General features: G+C 31.3%; 2 protein-coding genes across 2 annotated transcripts in view; both read left to right on the top strand.

Moving 5' to 3' along the window:
* The window catches only part of LOC111632039, a 100,010-nt gene that overhangs the window by 10,279 nt on the left and 70,736 nt on the right, over positions 1–18,995 (top strand). The window contains exons 2-9 of the mRNA XM_023376395.1: positions 3,682–3,783; positions 6,071–6,208; positions 7,973–8,211; positions 11,351–11,435; positions 12,033–12,134; positions 14,422–14,559; positions 15,249–15,314; positions 16,321–16,559. Coding sequence (XP_023232163.1) covers positions 3,682–3,783; positions 6,071–6,208; positions 7,973–8,211; positions 11,351–11,435; positions 12,033–12,134; positions 14,422–14,559; positions 15,249–15,314; positions 16,321–16,559 — 1,109 coding nt within the window. The remainder of the gene's footprint in view (positions 1–3,681; positions 3,784–6,070; positions 6,209–7,972; positions 8,212–11,350; positions 11,436–12,032; positions 12,135–14,421; positions 14,560–15,248; positions 15,315–16,320; positions 16,560–18,995) is intronic.
* Positions 12,035–17,591, top strand: LOC111632035 (NGFI-A-binding protein homolog). Its single transcript, XM_023376390.1, has 3 exons — positions 12,035–12,134; positions 14,422–14,559; positions 16,321–17,591. Exons 1-3 carry the CDS (start codon positions 12,038–12,040, stop codon positions 16,572–16,574), a joined length of 489 nt encoding a protein of 162 aa, XP_023232158.1. The 5' UTR covers positions 12,035–12,037; the 3' UTR covers positions 16,575–17,591.

The following is an 18,995-nucleotide window of genomic DNA, read 5'->3' as shown; positions in this document are numbered from 1 at the left end:
TACTGATGAGAATTAATGAAGTGAAAGCGAGAGCAACAGATTGATCGCATTGGTTTAAAGTACTTTTTCTCTATCGAAATTCGCCACGGTTGTTAAAACCGCATTTAGACGTTAGAGATTTAATTTGATTATTAACATTCTCTCGTTAAAGAATATATTTTTGTTTTGGCCAATCGCTCACTGACGGGGGAAAAAGTAATAAAATAAATATGAACCTACAGACTGGTGACGTCAACAACCCAGACATACAGGATAAAAATCAATACAGTAGATTTGTCTGCTTACGCTGTTTAGTCTTTTCCAGTAGAAAAGACAAGAAAAATGATAGGATTACGAAATAAAATTGTGTTATTTTCGTAATGGTGGTAATTAAAGAAGTACATGCCAAGCCACCGTTTGGGCATTGACGGGTGGCACTTTTATCTATTTTATCACAGAATAGTAGCAATTATGAATTACCAAACAATACGCAATTGAGACTCTTTTATAAGAGGTCTTAAGCATCCGTTGTATATGTTTATGTCTTTGATTAGACGGAAATTAGACAGGCAAAAGATAGATTAAACTGTTAAATAGAACTCGAGCAGCAAGAATAGCTCTTTTATCATTCTCTCCTGATTACCAACTCCCGCATTTGCTCTACTTTCCATATTTTACTGTTGGACGACGATTGAGTAAACGTCGATAACTTATCAAAATCAATCATTTTTTTCAGGGATAATTTTTTAAATTTTAATATATAATATATATAGAAAAATATATCAAATAGCAAGTCTTGGTTATTTTAAATGTAATTTTAATATATACGCTAACAATAATTATTAGTCTAGTAGTAATATAAGGTTATAGATTTTTTATTAGACTTATTATTTCTTTGAACGTCGAAGTGTCTATCCATCTCTCGGTAAGTAGACACGTGACGCATTAAGAAAAAAGGAACGAAGAACATTTTATTCCCAAACCTGATTTATTATACTAAATTATTCACTATTAACATTGTCACTTTCAAGTATTTGTGGGTGAAAGCGATTTGTGAATGGAAAAATAAGTTTTCGTCGTTACTACCTGTGCACGTTCAACAGTCTACCTTGGTCGGTTCCTCCCATACGTTGCAGAAGGTGGGTGTCGTAGATGGACGGATGAGAAAAAAATCGCGTGTTGTTCTCCCCCAGCTCCCCCCTTCCCGACCGACACAATTCTACTCACACTGCATGTACGCTGTATTTTTAGCTGTCATTGGGCTGGGATCAAGCAGTTGAGATCCGGGGCTCTCGAAGCTGTATTTCTACTTCCGATAAATCCTGTAAACTTTTTATGTACTCATTATATACACATACAGGTTGTTATCTCGATAAGAGACATTTCAAACGAGGAATGGTAATGATTTACTTCGATACGATCCCCCATTAAATTAGTTTGTATTTCTGTTAACGCTTTCGGTAATTAATAATACGTATAAAATTATATACAAGTAATATTAATATACTTGATTTAAAATGCGATTAAACGTTAGAGACTCTAGTCAGAAAAATATACGTTTCAAAACTAGTCCCTTATAAGTCAAAGAAGGATTAACAGATGGCTACGTTTTCATAAAAGGTCAAATGAATAAAAGAGTTTAAAAAATACTAAGGAGACTCTGTTTAAAAAAAGTCAAATAAAATAAAAATAAGGATGAAGAAAGTCACTCGGAGTTAATAACTCATTTATTAGCTAAATTGTTAGTAGGAGTAAAGAAAAGAATATAATCCTAAAATTTGGTTAATGAAAGTTTTGGATAATTTACACTTTAATGAATCTTCGCAGCCAAGAAAATTTTATTATTTAAATAGAAATTTCTACTAGAAACAAAGAACAATTTTTTATACAGGGAAAAAAACTTTACATTATTTTATTTCTGTTTGTTATATTAACCTATTATCGATATTAATAAGCCAATATACATTTAAAATCTTTTATAAAACGAATTTATTTCAAAAAATAACGTTAATAGATTTAATTATAGTACAGTAATATCCAGAAATAAATAAATTAATCACATTTTTATTTTTACAAGTTTGAAGTAAATAACTGTTTTAATTCGGTACTGTGAATGTTAATGCCATAACATATAGGCTATATGTGATTTCGTACGGAGAAAATTAATTGTAAACGAAATTAAACGATAAATGTGTTTAGTAAACACAGACAGAGACCTAATCGATAAACAAACATATTGATCCTTATAGTTTATCACAGGAGAATGATAAACAGTAATATGGGACTACTAACTATTCATAATCTTTTCAAAAGGCATGTCCGAGTCATTAAGTGTAGATCATTATCTGTCATTAAAAGATTTTGCATTTTTAAAGCGCACTATACGCCGATACGGAGTCAGGCCATGTTCTGTTGAATAAATCAAGTTGGCTCGAGTACTTTAAAAGTAACCACTTAACAGAAACCGAAAGAAAGTAGCTTTTGCTAGCAGCTTTTGGAGAGTTTCGTTATATAGAAATAAAACTTTAATTAAAATGAAGTGTTTAGAAAATTATGATTACCATAACTTCCACGTCATTATAATTGACTATCAGTCAAGATATCTGGCTAAGGCATTATTAATATACGAATTGAGTGACACTTTATTGCTAGTGTATTTATTAGTCGTGATGTCAACTCGTATGTATCTTCGATCTGTCAATTTTTCTCGGATGGGGGTTGTTCGTTCGTCTGAACTCTCGTCGGGTGACATTCTTTTCGGTGCGCCACGCTGTTCGGTTATCACTTATTTATTAAATTAACTTCCCTGTTGAAATTATCGTCTTCGTTATTAAAACTTAATTTTCGGAGGGTTTTTTTTAATAGTCAGAGAAAGTAGTGATGCTGTAAATTCCGGATTTCACTAACTACTTTGTTAAAATTTTACGTCTTCGTATATATGAGATACTAGTAAATTGTAGAAATAATAAATAAATATACTAATAAACTATAGACTATAGTCTCTTTCTTTATTATAAATTCAAAATGAAATTATCTTCAATAACATTTTTTGATAATTTATTGAGTAGCGTAACTGATAATCGTTGTGATCTTCCTGGATTTTCAAAAAATCTATGACATAAAATTGTGTAGTGTGTTTATAATTAGTATTATTTTTTCTAATTTGTTATTTCCTTTACGCGAGTTTTAATGTATTGAGATATCCGGATTTTTCATAATCACAGTAAAATTAACAGATAAAATTTATCAGATAATATCCATATGTGAAATATATTATTTAAGATAGTTAAAAATATATTCTATATAGCCTACATAAAGTAAAAATTTAACTTAAAATCGTCAAAAACGTTTTTTTGGCAAAAAGAAAAAAAAGCAAGAAAAAAAAAGGCGCACCAGGAATCGATGAATCGTTACGAAATTTTTGTTATGTATAATATAGTCTGTATTGGGAATGAGTGGGCGAAGCCCGTGGGGCCAGCATGCGAAGTGAGCGGGGGTGGCGAACTCCCATATTCTATTATAATTTAATTAGCAAAATAGTAAGTATTTTTATTTAAATCTTTATTGGAAAATAGTAGAGTTCAAATAAAACTTAAAATTCGAATTATAATTTTAAGTTCGAAGTTTAAGTTTTGTTTTGTTATATATGCTATTTAATTTAATTTATATATATTTATACATATGTATGTATTTTTTTAACAGTAGCCATGACATCTCAGCCTACCAACGAATCCGAGTTGCAACTTTATAGAGTACTTCAGAGAGCGAATCTTCTTTCCTATTATGATACTTTTATCTGTCAAGGTAAGTCAATGAAAATTTTTAAGGTGCAAATTAATCACTTATCGAAGCGTCGTGCTCTTTTTTACAAGCTATTTTTACCTGGAAGCCTTGTTTCGCCGCCCATTGCGACAGCTGATGTTTTCTATTTATCGGATATCTTTCGTCTCTCAGGCAGAAAGCCACTAATCTAATCTTTAAATTAGCGCTCTATTACTCCGTTCTTCAGTGGAAGCAATGTCGGCTCATTCTCTTCATTTAATCATTGCCCCGACTGCCATGCTGCACATCCTACAAACAATGGAAAACGTGATGAATAAGATACCCCCTTACCTAATATGCGAGTGTGGTAAACTATTTCGCACTTTAAGTGCTTCTCCTGTTATTTTGGCAGGGAATTTTTTTGTTATTTTTTAAAATAAAATTTTCTTAAATTTGTTTAAAGAAAAAAACTAATCGTGAAGGTAAAAAAAGGAAGCCAAAATGGCCAATATTTCGCCGAAGTTTCTCGAGTCAGGTTAATTATGAATGATGTATACCGAGATTAAGACAGTCATTTATTAAGCTCTGGCAGAGGTATAGTTCTCCTTTGATGAACTTGGAATCCTGATGAACATTGGCGTTAATTAACCGCCATAGTAATTATTGAATTTAAAAGGAAGAAGAATATGAGCCATTGGTGTTTGAAAAAGTGACGAAAGAAGATAAAGGTTTTTAGTCTATCCACTAAAAACTGTCGTCTTCGATAGTCAAACTTGCGTTATTAATTTCCCCATCGACTCACGAGTTTCAAGGAACAGTTGACCTCATCAACATTTTTTTCCCCTCATAACAATCTCAATCGCTATTCTCACTTTTTCTTAAGTTCTTAGGTGATTGTTTGCCAGGTTTCCTCTAGATCTTACAAAGTAACCTCCCTTGGTTCTTTTGTATTTTAAACTACTCATTTCTTGCTAACAACTAAATGACCCTGTCATAAAAAAAACTGAAAAAAAGTGAAAAGTATCGATAAATCAACATTCCACATTATACAGTATATATTTACTAAATAATTATGTCGTTTCCATAAATGAACGAGTTCTTCCTAATCTATCGAGAATTTTTATGTAGAACCTGAGTTACTGTTGTACCATTTGTTATCTTGTGGGAATACTACAAAAATTCTTATTAAAAGTTTAATATTTAATAGTTAACTAAGAAAATTTATTAGATTGTAATTATATTAATTAATTTTATAAGTAATTTTAATTATAAATTATAATAGTTAAATAGCATTTGGTTAAGATTTATTAACAAATTCAGTATAAAATTTCAAATTGTTTTACATCATATTTTAAGATTTTTAAAACAAACAACGTCTGTCATTACTTAAGAATTCATTGCGTAGGGTTTTAAAATTATTTAAAATTATATTTTATTAGATAATGGAAGTAATAAAATGTCTGAATAGAGTCATCCAGAAGCTTATCTAAAAATCTACAAAACTTTGGAAACCTCTAAAACGGCGATTTTGAAAACAAAGCTTTAGCTACTACAGGGATAATTAATTATCTTTGTAGTGTGTTAGCTATTGTTTAAACCGTCCGCATTTTCAGTGTTACTATTTAGTAACTTGTATTTTTGCTTTAGAATAAAATTTTCACATTTTGAAATTATTTAAAGGATAATTTTTCTAATTATTATTTATGTAAAATAAAGCTGTTTAAATTAAATAAGTGTTTATAAACGATCACAGGAAAACGGTTGTTGGTCTCGTAACCAGCAAAGCGTTCAATACTCACTAAACTCTTGAGCCGAGGTAAAATTATGATGTCGGTGTAATAGGTTTTCCGTCGTCTCTGAATTATCGGGCATTACTGATAGTGCTACATAATTCAATAGACAGTTATATTAAAGAGCTGTAAGTAGCGATAAGTTTAACCTGTTGTATCTACACTATTTTCTTTTTGGTCTATGGATTACTGCAAGAATAGAATTCACGCCGTCATTTTGTTTCGAAATTATTTACAAGTTTACTTTTATTTTCATCAATGAAAGAATTTCATATTATTCCCAATCAATTTATATCAGCACGCTAATGTCTAGACGCTTTAGTATTTTTACTTTTATAACAGATGCAATAATTCGTCCTAATCGTTATTGTATGCAGCTGCTAGACAACTGGTTTAAAAGTAAATGATATAAGCTATTTGTGATTTCACAATATAAACAAGTAGAATTGTCTGATATTAATTATGCAATTAAATTTAACTGTATATTTATTTATTTGCTACAAATTCATTTTTTTACACAAAAAATAAATAAATAAAAGGTGGTGACGATGTTCAGCAACTTTGTGAAGCTGGGGAAGAGGAATTTCTGGAAATCATGGCACTTGTCGGAATGGCCAGTAAACCTCTGCACGTTCGTCGGTTGCAGAAAGCCTTACAAGAATGGGTCAATAACCCAGGTAGGTAGCTTACTTTTTAAGAGGAATTTAACAAAAAAAGCGTTTCTTTGATTGTGTTTTTTTGTTCCTACGCGAATATAAACAGACCACTCGAGTTGTTTTTCACCGTCTGCGTTGTTATCATATAGAGAAATTTCATCTTCCAACAAACTGGTGATTGAGGAGATTAATTTACGTTCCGTACATTGGACGTCTGGTGTTCCGTCCTATCAAAACACAGTCGTTGTTAAGTGAGGACAAAGTTAAGTGAGTTCATTTGCAACAGTAAATAATGACACGAAACAACAAAAGGAAAAATATTTGCATCACTAGCAAATTCTTCGACTATAGGAATATTTTTGCATATAACTCCTCTACAAAAGTCACAATTACTAATACTAATATTGATCGTTGTTTCTAAAATTAATAAATCTTTAGATTTGTACTAAAAGGTTCCAAAGTATTTATTCATTTTTTTTGCTTTGAAAAATATAATCCTATCAACCTACTTTGTAATTCTATACTTAGTAAATTTACACCTTTAGTCGGTCTATCATTTGTGATAATTAATTACTGAAATCATAATCGATTTAGCAACTCAAATGAGGTCCAGATGTGCTATTGTTTTTTCTAATTCTAACTGCTTAATTCATATATTTGTTACTGTTAATAAAAATAAATTTATTTTAATCATAAATAAACATATTTAGTCGATGATAGATTGAAACCGAAAGGAGAAAGTGAAGGAAAACGAATTAAAGAAAGTATTGTCAAAAGTAAATAGCTCAAAAGTTGAGCCATCGAAGTTTTAGGTGATCGAAGAAATTTATATTCGATAGTGTATTCGAGTGGTATATTATTCATAATACAGTTGATAAAGTGGAGATGGCGGTTTATCTTTTGAAAAATACAACGAATATAATTAGTTTATTATCAATTCTCTTTTTTCACTCCAGGTTTGCCTACTTATTACAAGTTAAAGAATTATTTAATGACGAAAATATCGTAAATGAAAGCTTATATTTCTTATTTATAAGAGATAGGAACGCGAGTTGCAAAGAAAAAAGTCAAGTGGTTTTTGTCGATGATTCTAATAACACTCCCAACACACAGTTAGATAATTGGCTATCTTTACTATGAAATTAAACAGTGGATATTTTAGTAAATAGCTAAAAGTCACGTTCCTTTAGCCGGAAAGATATTGAAGGAGAAATTATATGATTGCCTGTCAGTGTTCTATGATTGATACTAAGACGGAACGGGCGAATTCCTGATAGGAGCAGATGATCGAGACAGAAGATCTGAGACTACTTAACTCTGTAAAAAAGCAAAATTCGAAAACACACCGTGTCTTGTTTTTCAATTCTCTTCACACGAGACTTGATTGATTGCAATCTATTTGTTCCCAGCTCTCACTTTGGAGAATCACCAGCGAGTCAGTCAACAGAAAATTTAATTCAGATTATAGTTTTTGTCTTCCTTAATTTTTACCGTTCTTTTTCTTACAATATGCCAACTTGTCAGTAGATCTAATTGCTTACAGAAATAGAAAAAGTTAGATGAAACTTTTTGTATATTCTCGGCACAGTTATAGAAAGATGATGAATTTCATTTTAAATTTTTGTTAGTTACGTTATTTATTAATTTAAAAATTTAAATTATTCCTACTACTTTATTCATTTATATCGATGCAGTTTTAATGCCTTTATTTTGTACATTTTTCAATATAACACTACTTTATCATTATGCTGTTTTATTCCAACGTTTACGTTCCTTTATCTGCAGCAATGTTTCAAACGCCGCTGGTCCCAGCCGTACCTCCAACACATCCGAACTATCCCGTTAACCATATGTCCAGCAGGCCCAGTTCGGTGACCCAATCTCCTTTATCCATGAGGCCAAGTCCACCCATGCCTATGGTATCCAACAATAGCCAATCATCTCCATCGCCCGGTTCTAAAGATGTGCCATCCCCATCTCAAATTCATCAACAACGCGAACACCAACTTCCCCACTTACAACAGGTGAGTAGTTTTTGACAATGATGACGTTTCGGTATTGTCGATTTTTTAAAAACCTTCTAGGAAAATGTTAATTAGGAAGAAAGGTATTTTACAACATCGAACATCAATCTTAGCTACTCTGTTATTAATTGCCTCTTAACTCAGACACCTTACAGTAACAAATTGTCTCTGATAGACAGAGTAGCTGTTTCATTTTCTTTCATTCAGCTGTACTGAATCGATTCTATGCCAATGTGTTTTGTTAAATGGTTTTGAGTAGAAACAAGCTGTTAGAAAGCATCTAATATATATATATATTAGAATTAGATAATAAAAATGATCTTTGTATAGGGTAGTTTGATAGTTTTTTGTTATAGAGAAAGTCATTAAAAATAGTTAGTTGTCCGAATCCTTGACATCTCTTCCTGTCAGCACTCAGCACGCGACTGAGATTCTCGCTTGAGCAATAGAACGCGTCGACCCGTGGTCAAGTAGCTGATGGTTGAAGTCCAATGTAGGCCTATCAGACAGCAGGCAGACAGCTCAAAAAAAGTAAATAAACAAACAAAAATATTCTAGACAATAGCGTTGTATGAGTTGCGATATGTGAAAGCTATTAAATTGACAAAACAAGTGACGAGCAGACAATGAGCACGTTACATTTTGGATATTCATCTGTTGTACGGATGGATTAGTTCGTTAGTTTATCACTTCACGAATATGGGGTCGACAGATATAGAGTGAATGCGGGTCTATAGATAGAGACAAAAATATTTAAATAAGAGCATAGCGTATAAAAGGCTACATTCAGGTATTAATTTGACTGCAATATGATAAACGAATGCGCTGAATTTCAAAATAGATGACGATCGAGTAAAAGGATACGAGCCAAAAACCTAAACACTTTCTTAGATTAGATTATCTGATCTTCATTGTCTCTGTGAAGCTATGTGTAGCTATGATTGGATTTTTGTGATGGTAAGGACTCGAAAGGATCCTTTGCGTGATCTTCTTTGTAACGTGAAATGAGAGGTGTGAGTTATTCAATGCAATAATTATTAATGTGTACAGGGTGCGGCCTTGCAGGAAGAAAATTTCAGAAGACGGAACAATAGTAGTTTTTCAGAGAATGATTAGGATGAGTTCTTTTTATGGCTGATCGAAACCACATTACTACTCACTCATCTCCACCTGAAATGGTTACATCGCTGTAATTAGCATATTTAAGCATGCTAATGAGATGTGCCATATGGGCTAGGCTCACGACTTTTATAAAAGTCTTACCCTATAATTTTGCCTTTTCACGTGATTTATCGTTCAATTTTGATTCGTCCAAGATCAAACTCCATCTAGTGATCATTATCGATACTATTGTTTCGCATCATACTTTTTTCTTTCGAAAATCTTATTACGTAGTGGAAAAATGAGAGAAAATTAGTTTGAATAACATATATAGTTGGTAAGCTTTACATTATTATTAGCCTAAGTCAATGATTTTATATTATAATAGATATACAGTTTGTGCTTACTTTTCATATTCTCGAGTTTGCGCAGAATTTATAGGCTAACGCATGGTTTGTATAACACTGTATAATTTTTAGCAATTAAAGATGTAAACAAAACCAGTAGAGAAACGTTTTCTAACTTAATTATCTCCATTTCGATGTGAAAATATTTTTAGTATCTTCTTTAAGCATTAGAAGATTTGACCAAAAAAAAGGAAGGAAAAAAGGAATTTCATAAGAGCAAAATATTCCATATCATAGAATTAAAAACTGCCATTTCTTCAATTCTTAACTTTCTCTCGGGATGTGAGATTATATATAAATGGATTGCTTTTATTTTTATAATTCCTTTTGGGAATTTTTTCACTCGCCAAAATATTCGCAAAAATAAAAATGCATTACAGAAAATTTTTAAATGGTATTGAAGCTATAGTAAATAAATGTAATTATGGTCTTTACAGTCTGAATATTTATTTACAGGCCTATCAATAATCATAAGTACAGTAGCCTTCTACAATATATTTATCATTAAAATGGAATAAACTCATTTTTTATCGTAAACTTTTTAATGGTTAAGTGTAGTAATGTTTTGAATTTTTACAAATATAGTAATACAGTATATTGTATTCTATATTTTTATATTCGTTTATGCATTATAAACTTCTCAGCATATGAAATATACCTATTTATTAATAGGTTCTGTAATTAATTGTATGAATCGAAAATGTTAAGAATATAATTTTCTTCATATAATAAGGATAAAACATATTAGAATATAAAATAGTGCATTTCTTTTCTCATAAATAAAATGGTTTAAATGCTTTATTGACAGTTGAAAATATTAAATTTGATTTAAAAAGCATAATAAGCAATAATTCGAATAATATAATAAATTTTAATTTTGTAAAGTTTTCAACACATTTTTATATATAATTAAAATACTTTTTTATGAACTGTATTAATCCGTATCTGTAATTATGTTGGGTCACTTAATCACGTTCTTATCGACTTATCAATCTTGAAGGTTGTTAGAGATTCGGGAGTGTTCTTTGGACTTTCATGTTTAATTGGACATCTCCTTACTGAAACGTAATCATATTAAAATAATAATTAAGCAGTTACGATAAATAATATAGGCAACGTTTCGTTAAAACAGTTAAGGATCCATTATTCTTCTGGCTTTCAGCTCAAGCTTCCTTTTGTTTTTTTAAATCTTAATATATTGTATGGAAATTATTATAATAATAGACGATCCTTTCTGCGATCATTTAGTAGTGATTTTTGATAACGAAAGATTGCAAATGATCAGTATTTGCTATGTTTGAAAGTAAAAATTTAGATTCGGAAAAGGTTGAAAGCCGGAAAATTTTGTCAGCAGCATCTCATTATGCAGATATAAGAGAAGATAGTTTAGTTTTTTCATTGGAAAAAACAAAACAATAGCTAAATTTCTTTCTTAATTCTGAGGCTCAACATATACCTGTCCGTGCAACCGTGCTTTTAATGTCAATTTGATAACATGCTTAATATTAAAATATATTATACATTGATAGTGATTACTAAGTCTATCCCGTAGTTATTCATCGAAGCACATGACAGAAGACAGAAAATAGATAATTTGCGAGATTATTTACAATAAAATCATTCCGTTATAGCTCCTCTGTACTTGTAATAATCACGAAACTCATAGATTTGATCAATTTCTTATGAGATGGCTATTTGACTTTAATGCCAATGACAGTTATGCCACATGAAATTGGATTTGTTTGTATTGCTTACCTGTTCCGTTCACAAACGAATCTTCCTAGAACATCACTCATAGATGCATAACAGGTAAATTCCTGGTAAATAAACCATAGTTAGGTCAGTGACATCCGTGCAGGTTTTGTTGCATCGAGACGATCAATCGGTACGTAGGGCCTGTAACTGGTAAATCTTAAATTGAATCTTTTAATATGTCTATGCGGCAGATATATTGAAAATATGCAATTAAATAATTTTTAACAGTGGCTTGAACACAATCGGTTTTTGATTCGATCTCAATTGACCGAATCACTTAATTAATCCAACGCCGTCTAACTGACTCACATCCGACCCGTGAAAGAATTTTTATGACTCGCAAACATCTTTAAACAAATTATTCAACATATTTCATATTTATTAGTGAACTTATGGCTCAACAAATTCGAGCACAATTCTGGCCGGCTAAAACTTTAGAGAAATAAAGTAGGTTTGCACTAATATACAAGTTGACAGTCCTGATTAATCAATACTTTAAAAAGTACAATAATAATAATACTAATACTAANTATACATATGTATGTATTTTTTTAACAGTAGCCATGACATCTCAGCCTACCAACGAATCCGAGTTGCAACTTTATAGAGTACTTCAGAGAGCGAATCTTCTTTCCTATTATGATACTTTTATCTGTCAAGGTAAGTCAATGAAAATTTTTAAGGTGCAAATTAATCACTTATCGAAGCGTCGTGCTCTTTTTTACAAGCTATTTTTACCTGGAAGCCTTGTTTCGCCGCCCATTGCGACAGCTGATGTTTTCTATTTATCGGATATCTTTCGTCTCTCAGGCAGAAAGCCACTAATCTAATCTTTAAATTAGCGCTCTATTACTCCGTTCTTCAGTGGAAGCAATGTCGGCTCATTCTCTTCATTTAATCATTGCCCCGACTGCCATGCTGCACATCCTACAAACAATGGAAAACGTGATGAATAAGATACCCCCTTACCTAATATGCGAGTGTGGTAAACTATTTCGCACTTTAAGTGCTTCTCCTGTTATTTTGGCAGGGAATTTTTTTGTTATTTTTTAAAATAAAATTTTCTTAAATTTGTTTAAAGAAAAAAACTAATCGTGAAGGTAAAAAAAGGAAGCCAAAATGGCCAATATTTCGCCGAAGTTTCTCGAGTCAGGTTAATTATGAATGATGTATACCGAGATTAAGACAGTCATTTATTAAGCTCTGGCAGAGGTATAGTTCTCCTTTGATGAACTTGGAATCCTGATGAACATTGGCGTTAATTAACCGCCATAGTAATTATTGAATTTAAAAGGAAGAAGAATATGAGCCATTGGTGTTTGAAAAAGTGACGAAAGAAGATAAAGGTTTTTAGTCTATCCACTAAAAACTGTCGTCTTCGATAGTCAAACTCGCGTTATTAATTTCCCCATCGACTCACGAGTTTCAAGGAACAGTTGACCTCATCAACATTTTTTTCCCCTCATAACAATCTCAATCGCTATTCTCACTTTTTCTTAAGTTCTTAGGTGATTGTTTGCCAGGTTTCCTCTAGATCTTACAAAGTAACCTCCCTTGGTTCTTTTGTATTTTAAACTACTCATTTCTTGCTAACAACTAAATGACCCTGTCATAAAAAAAACTGAAAAAAAGTGAAAAGTATCGATAAATCAACATTCCACATTATACAGTATATATTTACTAAATAATTATGTCGTTTCCATAAATGAACGAGTTCTTCCTAATCTATCGAGAATTTTTATGTAGAACCTGAGTTACTGTTGTACCATTTGTTATCTTGTGGGAATACTACAAAAATTCTTATTAAAAGTTTAATATTTAATAGTTAACTAAGAAAATTTATTAGATTGTAATTATATTAATTAATTTTATAAGTAATTTTAATTATAAATTATAATAGTTAAATAGCATTTGGTTAAGATTTATTAACAAATTCAGTATAAAATTTCAAATTGTTTTACATCATATTTTAAGATTTTTAAAACAAACAACGTCTGTCATTACTTAAGAATTCATTGCGTAGGGTTTTAAAATTATTTAAAATTATATTTTATTAGATAATGGAAGTAATAAAATGTCTGAATAGAGTCATCCAGAAGCTTATCTAAAAATCTACAAAACTTTGGAAACCTCTAAAACGGCGATTTTGAAAACAAAGCTTTAGCTACTACAGGGATAATTAATTATCTTTGTAGTGTGTTAGCTATTGTTTAAACCGTCCGCATTTTCAGTGTTACTATTTAGTAACTTGTATTTTTGCTTTAGAATAAAATTTTCACATTTTGAAATTATTTAAAGGATAATTTTTCTAATTATTATTTATGTAAAATAAAGCTGTTTAAATTAAATAAGTGTTTATAAACGATCACAGGAAAACGGTTGTTGGTCTCGTAACCAGCAAAGCGTTCAATACTCACTAAACTCTTGAGCCGAGGTAAAATTATGATGTCGGTGTAATAGGTTTTCCGTCGTCTCTGAATTATCGGGCATTACTGATAGTGCTACATAATTCAATAGACAGTTATATTAAAGAGCTGTAAGTAGCGATAAGTTTAACCTGTTGTATCTACACTATTTTCTTTTTGGTCTATGGATTACTGCAAGAATAGAATTCACGCCGTCATTTTGTTTCGAAATTATTTACAAGTTTACTTTTATTTTCATCAATGAAAGAATTTCATATTATTCCCAATCAATTTATATCAGCACGCTAATGTCTAGACGCTTTAGTATTTTTACTTTTATAACAGATGCAATAATTCGTCCTAATCGTTATTGTATGCAGCTGCTAGACAACTGGTTTAAAAGTAAATGATATAAGCTATTTGTGATTTCACAATATAAACAAGTAGAATTGTCTGATATTAATTATGCAATTAAATTTAACTGTATATTTATTTATTTGCTACAAATTCATTTTTTTACACAAAAAATAAATAAATAAAAGGTGGTGACGATGTTCAGCAACTTTGTGAAGCTGGGGAAGAGGAATTTCTGGAAATCATGGCACTTGTCGGAATGGCCAGTAAACCTCTGCACGTTCGTCGGTTGCAGAAAGCCTTACAAGAATGGGTCAATAACCCAGGTAGGTAGCTTACTTTTTAAGAGGAATTTAACAAAAAAAGCGTTTCTTTGATTGTGTTTTTTTGTTCCTACGCGAATATAAACAGACCACTCGAGTTGTTTTTCACCGTCTGCGTTGTTATCATATAGAGAAATTTCATCTTCCAACAAACTGGTGATTGAGGAGATTAATTTACGTTCCGTACATTGGACGTCTGGTGTTCCGTCCTATCAAAACACAGTCGTTGTTAAGTGAGGACAAAGTTAAGTGAGTTCATTTGCAACAGTAAATAATGACACGAAACAACAAAAGGAAAAATATTTGCATCACTAGCAAATTCTTCGACTATAGGAATATTTTTGCATATAACTCCTCTACAAAAGTCACAATTACTAATACTAATATTGATCGTTGTTTCTAAAATTAATAAATCTTTAGATTTGTACTAAAAGGTTCCAAAGTATTTATTCATGTTTTTTGCTTTGAAAAATATAATCCTATCAACCTACTTTGTAATTCTATACTTAGTAAATTTACACCTTTAGTCGGTCTATCATTTGTGATAATTAATTACTGAAATCATAATCGATTTAGCAACTCAAATGAGGTCCAGATGTGCTATTGTTTTTTCTAATTCTAACTGCTTAATTCATATATTTGTTACTGTTAATAAAAATAAATTTATTTTAATCATAAATAAACATATTTAGTCGATGATAGATTGAAACCGAAAGGAGAAAGTGAAGGAAAACGAATTAAAGAAAGTATTGTCAAAAGTAAATAGCTCAAAAGTTGAGCCATCGAAGTTTTAGGTGATCGAAGAAATTTATATTCGATAGTGTATTCGAGTGGTATATTATTCATAATACAGTTGATAAAGTGGAGATGGCGGTTTATCTTTTGAAAAATACAACGAATATAATTAGTTTATTATCAATTCTCTTTTTTCACTCCAGGTTTGCCTACTTATTACAAGTTAAAGAATTATTTAATGACGAAAATATCGTAAATGAAAGCTTATATTTCTTATTTATAAGAGATAGGAACGCGAGTTGCAAAGAAAAAAGTCAAGTGGTTTTTGTCGATTCTAATAACACTCCCAACACACAGTTAGATAATTGGCTATCTTTACTATGAAATTAAACAGTGGATATTTTAGTAAATAGCTAAAAGTCACGTTCCTTTAGCCGGAAAGATATTGAAGGAGAAATTATATGATTGCCTGTCAGTGTTCTATGATTGATACTAAGACGGAACGGGCGAATTCCTGATAGGAGCAGATGATCGAGACAGAAGATCTGAGACTACTTAACTCTGTAAAAAAGCAAAATTCGAAAACACACCGTGTCTTGTTTTTCAATTCTCTTCACACGAGACTTGATTGATTGCAATCTATTTGTTCCCAGCTCTCACTTTGGAGAATCACCAGCGAGTCAGTCAACAGAAAATTTAATTCAGATTATAGTTTTTGTCTTCCTTAATTTTTACCGTTCTTTTTCTTACAATATGCCAACTTGTCAGTAGATCTAATTGCTTACAGAAATAGAAAAAGTTAGATGAAACTTTTTGTATATTCTCGGCACAGTTATAGAAAGATGATGAATTTCATTTTAAATTTTTGTTAGTTACGTTATTTATTAATTTAAAAATTTAAATTATTCCTACTACTTTATTCATTTATATCGATGCAGTTTTAATGCCTTTATTTTGTACATTTTTCAATATAACACTACTTTATCATTATGCTGTTTTATTCCAACGTTTACGTTCCTTTATCTGCAGCAATGTTTCAAACGCCGCTGGTCCCAGCCGTACCTCCAACACATCCGAACTATCCCGTTAACCATATGTCCAGCAGGCCCAGTTCGGTGACCCAATCTCCTTTATCCATGAGGCCAAGTCCACCCATGCCTATGGTATCCAACAATAGCCAATCATCTCCATCGCCCGGTTCTAAAGATGTGCCATCCCCATCTCAAATTCATCAACAACGCGAACACCAACTTCCCCACTTACAACAGGTGAGTAGTTTTTGACAATGATGACGTTTCGGTATTGTCGATTTTTTAAAAACCTTCTAGGAAAATGTTAATTAGGAAGAAAGGTATTTTACAACATCGAACATCAATCTTAGCTACTCTGTTATTAATTGCCTCTTAACTCAGACACCTTACAGTAACAAATTGTCTCTGATAGACAGAGTAGCTGTTTCATTTTCTTTCATTCAGCTGTACTGAATCGATTCTATGCCAATGTGTTTTGTTAAATGGTTTTGAGTAGAAACAAGCTGTTAGAAAGCATCTAATATATATATATATTAGAATTAGATAATAAAAATGATCTTTGTATAGGGTAGTTTGATAGTTTTTTGTTATAGAGAAAGTCATTAAAAATAGTTAGTTGTCCGAATCCTTGACATCTCTTCCTGTCAGCACTCAGCACGCGACTGAGATTCTCGCTTGAGCAATAGAACGCGTCGACCCGTGGTCAAGTAGCTGATGGTTGAAGTCCAATGTAGGCCTATCAGACAGCAGGCAGACAGCTCAAAAAAAGTAAATAAACAAACAAAAATATTCTAGACAATAGCGTTGTATGAGTTGCGATATGTGAAAGCTATTAAATTGACAAAACAAGTGACGAGCAGACAATGAGCACGTTACATTTTGGATATTCATCTGTTGTACGGATGGATTAGTTCGTTAGTTTATCACTTCACGAATATGGGGTCGACAGATATAGAGTGAATGCGGGTCTATAGATAGAGACAAAAATATTTAAATAAGAGCATAGCGTATAAAAGGCTACATTCAGGTATTAATTTGACTGCAATATGATAAACGAATGCGCTGAATTTCAAAATAGATGACGATCGAGTAAAAGGATACGAGCCAAAAACCTAAACACTTTCTTAGATTAGATTATCTGATCTTCATTGTCTCTGTGAAGCTATGTGTAGCTATGATTGGATTTTTGTGATGGTAAGGACTCGAAAGGATCCTTTGCGTGATCTTCTTTGTAACGTGAAATGAGAGGTGTGAGTTATTCAATGCAATAATTATTAATGTGTACAGGGTGCGGCNTATTTATATAATACAGGGGTGGCCAACTTTTGTGTACATAAGATCTACTTTTTATCTTAAAAATGTGTCGCGATCGACTTGTTGTCGTAAGGATAGTCTAAGTGGCGAGGGGATGGTGTGAAATATATACTATGTTTAGATAGCTAAGAAAAACCACAATTTAATTTAAAACATGAAGAAAAAATACTTACATTGTAAACAGAAAAAAAATTGAAACTCAACATTGTCACTTTCGGGGACCACCACTTCACCCTTCCTCTTTCTACCATGTCCCGACCAGTCTCTCTGTCCCTCTTCCCACCTTTTTGTTTTTTGGTTTTACGATCCTTTGTCTACATTTCTTATTCCCCTTTTACAACTGTATGCAAATGAATAGCACATGGACCGACAAAACCGCATCTGAGGGAGGATGCGGTGGTCCAATATCACTACATTTCGTTTGCGCGTTACGTTTGGTTTCGAGTGTAACACATTAATTCAACACATCGCGAGTGATCGACCAAAATTGGCTTCGTGATTGACTTGTTGGCCACCCCTGATATAATAGATTTACTCGCAATCATATACAATGTCATAACACTAATTTGCATATTTTTGTATTGCAGTTTGATACTAAATTATTTTAGTTGCTAAATTTTTGGCTGTACTACTGAAAGGAATAGTGCTTCTTTGAATATTATATAAGATACAATGTAATATTTTAAAATAATATAAGATTCAGATGAATCAAACAAAACATTTAAAAAAATGTTTTGCTTAATTCATCTGAATCTTGAAATATTTTGTGATAAACTTTAATAAAATTTATTATATTCATTGGAAAAATTTGTTTTGAGATGAAACTGAAATCTTATATTAAATTTTACCATATTGTAAAATAATATAAAAATAATATATAAATTTTACATTGTACACTTCTTTGAAGCCTTTATAACTTAATGTAAATGAAATGTTGATAATTCATATAGATTGTTAATTTTAGTGTTTGTGAAAGTTTACTGATAATAAAAAAAATCATATACAAAGAACATATCTAATTGATCTTCCACAATCATCAGTTATACAGTTGAATGGCTACTAACATCTGCTGGTGTTTTCATAAATATCATTAATATAATTCTGCATTTGTTGATTTGATTTAAAAATTAACGAATTTATCACAAGCTTAAAAAGAAATCTATATTAGTGGTAATGTACGAAATGCTCTTTTAATTTTGGAATTATTTCAGTCTTCTTAAGTAATTAAAAGAGTTTAACAAATAGTAAGCAAAAATGTATAATGAATGAACAATCCCCAGAAATGGATCTTGTTTGTAAATTAAAGACTACCTGTATATTTGTATGCTTGAAATTTTATATATTTACATAAATATAAAA

The sequence above is a fragment of the Centruroides sculpturatus genome, unplaced genomic scaffold (genome assembly GCF_000671375.1).
Source record: "Centruroides sculpturatus isolate CEXI.00-Female unplaced genomic scaffold, Cexi_2.0 scaffold604, whole genome shotgun sequence".
NCBI lineage: Eukaryota > Metazoa > Arthropoda > Arachnida > Scorpiones > Buthidae > Centruroides > Centruroides sculpturatus.
This window is presented reverse-complemented; position numbering and strand designations above follow the sequence as displayed.

Bases quoted from the DNA above. Each gene is read 5' to 3' on its own strand.
- LOC111632035 (XM_023376390.1), top strand. From the start codon at position 12,038: ATGACATCTCAGCCTACCAACGAATCCGAGTTGCAACTTTATAGAGTA. The intron at 12,135-14,421 runs GTAAGTCAATGA...AATAAATAAAAG, and splicing joins TGATACTTTTATCTGTCAAG to GTGGTGACGATGTTCAGCAA. The intron at 14,560-16,320 runs GTAGGTAGCTTA...CTTTATCTGCAG, and splicing joins AGAATGGGTCAATAACCCAG to CAATGTTTCAAACGCCGCTG.